Source organism: Diadema antillarum, unplaced genomic scaffold (genome assembly GCF_040938485.1).
Source record: "Diadema antillarum isolate AM-2024a unplaced genomic scaffold, OU_Dant_1.0 scf00000180, whole genome shotgun sequence".
NCBI classification, from domain to species: domain Eukaryota; kingdom Metazoa; phylum Echinodermata; class Echinoidea; order Diadematoida; family Diadematidae; genus Diadema; species Diadema antillarum.
In genome coordinates this window covers 3,646,613-3,651,430 of record NW_027271069.1, presented here as the reverse complement: position 1 = coordinate 3,651,430, position 4,818 = coordinate 3,646,613, and the positions used below count along the sequence as shown (strand labels likewise).

Below are 4,818 nucleotides of genomic sequence, written 5' to 3'. Positions count from 1 at the left end.
GAAGACTTACGGATAATAAATAACCAATCCTTACAATTACGGGAATATCACCATTATTGTAATGTACATACATTGTGTGTACACTGTAAATAGGCAATGTAATATGAGAGATAACTTGGCAGAGAAATTCATGTCTAAAGATTTCACGTTACCCTGGCTAATGACATAATCATTGGTAATTGGGATCGATTTGACAGACAATAACCATCTGGTTTTGTGTACATGCAAATGAGTACAAGTGAGAGTACACGGAACGTTTCTTTTGGGGTGAAGTTCAGACAGATATCGCGATTATACTTCAATACATCTCAGTCTTGGATCGTAAAACCAATAATGTCCATGTAATTACAATGAATCATGCACCTGGAAATGCTTGCCATCTGTGAGCTGTAATTTGAACATGCATATTCTATAAGCAACGGTAGACAGGCCTATACACGACAAGTTCATGACATTGTTTAGAGTTCATGTCATCAGAAGACTCAGTGTTTGTGACCTATGATCGGAAATCTTTTCTGGTGTGGTAGATCTCGAAACACGGGATGCAACACATAGCAAGTCCACATTGTCGGCAGTATGTCCTCGTCTGTCTTCGCCTTCCCCTCCTGCGGTCCGAACACACGTAGCAGTCAGGACGATGTTGTCGATCTTCGAACTCTGCTGGGAAGTGGCGCTCAATCAGTCTTGCCTCGTTGTCGGCGATGGGAGGTGACGGTGTCCGACGATAGCGAGATGCTCTGTAGCCGTTCAGCAGACCCTCAATCACCCGACATCTGAAGTCGCGCGTGGACATCTTGTGGCCAGCCATGCGAAATGCGATGTAAGCGTTCACGAGAGCTACTTCCATGGTGAAGTGGTAGGTTACGCGGTATCCCTTGATTTTCTTATGAGGGTAGCGGTAGTAGGACATGCGTTGATCCATTTTGTCCACGCCGTTCATGAACCTGTTGTACACGTCAACAGTTGCTGGCTTCTGAATCGTACGGCGACCTCCTTCGGCGTTCTTACTCCGTATCTGCTTCTGTTTGAGATCGTTGCTGCTGACGGTCGACAGCACGTTCACGAGTTTCACGTCATGCCAAGTCACTGCTGACATCTCCCTCCCTTTGGCGAAAAACACGGATCGTCACCTTTCGCAAGGTGCAGACCACCACGTCGGATCTCTTCTGGAAGTCCTCGTCGGTTGCTCCTCACCGTTCCACAGGCTCCAAGTCCGTTCCGTGACAGATCCTCGTAGAGCTTTACGGAACTATAATAGTTGTCCATCACGATCACGCGATCCGTGTTGTAGAATGGCTCCGTCAGCTGTTTCACCAGGGCTTCAGTGGCGCTGTCCCCATTGTCTTGTCCCTCGGCTCCGACATACTGCCGCCACCGCAGACAAAATCCCGTTTGGGCGTCACAGAGCATCCAGAATTTTATCCCCCATTTCCGTGGTTTGTTTGGGATGTACTGTCTGTAGGAGATTCTTCCTTTGAACGGCGCCAAGCTCTCGTCGATTGACAGGTATCCCCCGGGAAGGAAATGCTCAAGGTACGTCGGCTGGGACATATCGATGAGAGGGCGCGTCTTGTGAAGGGGGTCGAAACCGGGCTGTCCACGGGGCACGAGCTTCTCGTTGTCATTGAAATGTAGGAAGGTGTTCAATAGCTGAAATCGATTCCTGGAAATGACGTCGGCAAACCCAGGAGTCACTAAGATGTCGGAGTTCGTTTCCAGTACTGAGGCACAGATGGCTTTGACACCAGTCCCATCGCTATTTGAAGTGCGGTGAAAGCGCGTATCTCCTCCTCATCGGTGTCCAGCCATACGCCGAATCGCTGGGAGGGGCGCTGGGCAATCGAAGAATTGTTGCGCATACTTGTTCGTTTCATCTGCTATGTGGGCAAAGATGGAAGTCGGATAGAACTTCGTAAAAAAGTCCACTGGCTCCAATCCTTCAGCGTCGAAAAGTAGTCTGGGTTGGTCGTCATAAACTCGTCGACTTGACTTGAATCGCTCGTCAGGCTCAAGTCTCCGCCAATCGTGATCGGAGAGTGGTTCAGCATGAGTTGTTGGATGAGGCGCAGGTAGATCATTGAGGTGGTCATCGTCACCTCCATCAGCTTCGTCGCCTGACGAGTCTTCAAACAGTGATTCACCGTGCTCTTCAAACTCCGGGAGAAGACGTGAGGAATCACGTTCTTCTGTGCTTTCACTGCTACGAGATGATTGCGTGTCTTCTTCCCAGTTGTTATCTACAATATCCTCGATTTCGAAGTCAGAGTCCAACATGAAATCACGGACCTCTTCGGCAGTGAACTCACGCCTTCGCCGTTTTCTCGGTGGAGCCATAGAAGCGAGCACACTTTAGCTCATTCAGGAGAGACTGATAGAGTATTTAGAGATTATGAAGCAGTAACGTTGTTGAATCGCAGGAGAGATCGAGATAAATGATGATCACTGGCAATTTCCCCCTTCTTATGTAAGTCAGTGTGATCAGTTCGGGTGATAGAATAGCAGGATTAAAACTATCAACGTTCGATACCTTCGCCAATCACGTATAAGCAAAGGTTATTATAGCTCTAGAATAAAACTATCGTTTGAAAGACCTGAAAAGAAAGAGTACCGCCTATTTCCAAAACCTAGCCCATAATAAAGACGCGGCACGCGTGAATAGATGTTTCATGGCCACCGCCACCTCACCGCGGATACAATAAGAGTGCCTTATTTGCATAGATGAAAGCGCCTACCGAAAGACCGCCTCAAACAAAAGAAGGCCTTGACACCCAACCTTGGTCATGGTCTATTACATTCGAAAAACATGTGTCAGTATTTTGTTGGTCAAACTATGGAAATACATGAAAATATCCTGTCGAAACAAGAATATCGGTCTGTAAACACTCGTAAAATAATTGGGAATGAGTGTTTTGAACTGGCAGTACTTCAATTGCGAATGTCAACCTTACCTTTTCCCTGTTATATTGTACCTTTTCTGCCAGCAGATTCAAACGCGTTAATAATTGTGACAGACTATAATTATCATGCAGTTGATTTTAGTCAGTAAATCTAAGTTTCATCAAATATGTCAACGAACTAAACATTGTAATAAAATGAAGTACATTCATTTCAATAAACCATTACCATGTCGATTTAAAAGACACATGTACATATATATATATATATATATATATATATATATACACTCATATATACAGAGTGGGAAAAGATAAAGGCATTCATGGACGTACAGATAACTCAACGTACATGTTTCACGTATATACAGTATATACACATTCGTTGAACTACGTTCGTGAATGCCCTTATCTTCTCACCCTGGATGAATAATGAAGTAGCTACTGTACACTTGTTCTGTACAAGGCGCCTTCTCTTTCTCGCTCTGTCTCTCTCATTTCATATATATATATATATATATATATATATATATATATATATATATATATAAAGATAAGTAACAAAAATACAATGAATAGTACAATAAAATAAAATGAATTTTGTTATTGTTCTCTCAGTATCAACACTTGAGAAAGGGCGGCGAGACGCTCGAAAATTTGTGTGAAGAAATAAACCGTTGGTGAATACAGCATGAACTTTGTTACAGCTTTGTTACTTATCTTTTTATCTTGCCAACACGTGGGCTACCTTATCAACATATATATATATATATATATATATATATATATATATATTCATATTTTAATACACATATGTGTATCTTTATAATATATATAATTTTGCCTTATTCTGTTCAAATGTATGCAAATTGGTTGCTTTTTTGCGCGCTTTTGTGTTTACGTCCCAAGCCCTTGAAAAAGACTGGTAACTCCGTCGAAAGCTTGGGAGAGTAAAAGGCTATTAGTGAACATTACTGCAACGTCTGCGAGCAGTCTTTCCCCTCACACCTACACATAAATATAATTCAGCACCCACAACGTAGGAGGCCAAGCCCGCTTCACCTTATATGTTGTATATATATATGATTATATATAATGAAACGTTCAGTCCGCGTGTTGGTACCAGTAGGTATAGAAAAGATGAAAAAGTAGAGTGGTAATGCATTTTGACAGTCTTCATCTTCATCATCATTTTTTCTGTCTACATGTATATAGAAATATATATATATATATATATATATATATATATATATACCAAAATATATGTATCTTACATACAATTATAAATTCAGCAATGTTATAACAACTGCACTTGATAACCTAGGACGGCGCTTCTTCTCTGTCATAATAGTATAGGACAAAATATGTACCATGTAAAGCAGAACATAAAAATGCTTCTCCTTCATGCTTCAGTCAGATTTTTTTTTATCCCGTTTTGCAAAGCTTCTTCAGCATACATAATACCGTGTTGTTGTAGCCTATAAGAAAAGCAATCAGCTTCTGTGAGAAAAAGGAAAGAAAGAACACAGACAAGTTTCAAACGTAAAACTTGCCATTCATCTCTCTCATCTTGACCACACAGTGGTATAAACACGAACTAAAGATTTGCCACGCAAACGCTAAGAGGACGCTAATCAGGCAGATCATTATGTTCTGAACATGCGCGACACAGCCAACAGCCATAATCATTGTCCAACACGGGAGGCTGCGCCGTCTTGATGTTAGCGTCGCCGATCTGAAGAACTCGCTGTTACCACAGATCAGAATTGAAGATCGCGGGTAGTAGAATACCCATTTCCATGAATTTTGGATACTAGAGGTATTCACATGTGCATAAAAAAATCACACTATCGATCGAGATAAATGATGATCACTGGCAATTTCCCCCTTCTTATGTAAGTCAATGTGATCAGTTCGGGTGATA

The 4,818-nt window shown here is 42.1% G+C and overlaps 1 protein-coding gene across 1 annotated transcript; it reads right to left on the bottom strand.

Annotated features, from left to right (window-relative positions):
- Positions 1-496: 496 nt before the first annotated feature.
- Positions 497-2,334, bottom strand: LOC139723038 (piggyBac transposable element-derived protein 4-like). Its single transcript, XM_071634315.1, has 3 exons — positions 1,862-2,334; positions 1,149-1,663; positions 497-1,104 (listed from the first exon to the last, which is right to left on the bottom strand). The coding sequence occupies exons 1-3, from the start codon at positions 2,332-2,334 to the stop codon at positions 497-499; spliced, it is 1,596 nt and encodes a 531-aa protein (XP_071490416.1).
- Positions 2,335-4,818: the final 2,484 nt, after the last annotated feature.

Excerpts from the sequence above, each read along its gene's own strand:
- LOC139723038 (XM_071634315.1), bottom strand. The coding sequence starts at position 2,334 with ATGGCTCCACCGAGAAAACGGCGAAGGCGTGAGTTCACTGCCGAAGAG. Across the intron at positions 1,664-1,861 it reads ATAGCAGATGAAACGAACAA|GAATCGATTTCAGCTATTGA; the intron begins GTATGCGCAACA and ends CGTCATTTCCAG. Across the intron at positions 1,105-1,148 it reads AGAAGAGATCCGACGTGGTG|GGAGGGAGATGTCAGCAGTG; the intron begins GTCTGCACCTTG and ends TTTTCGCCAAAG.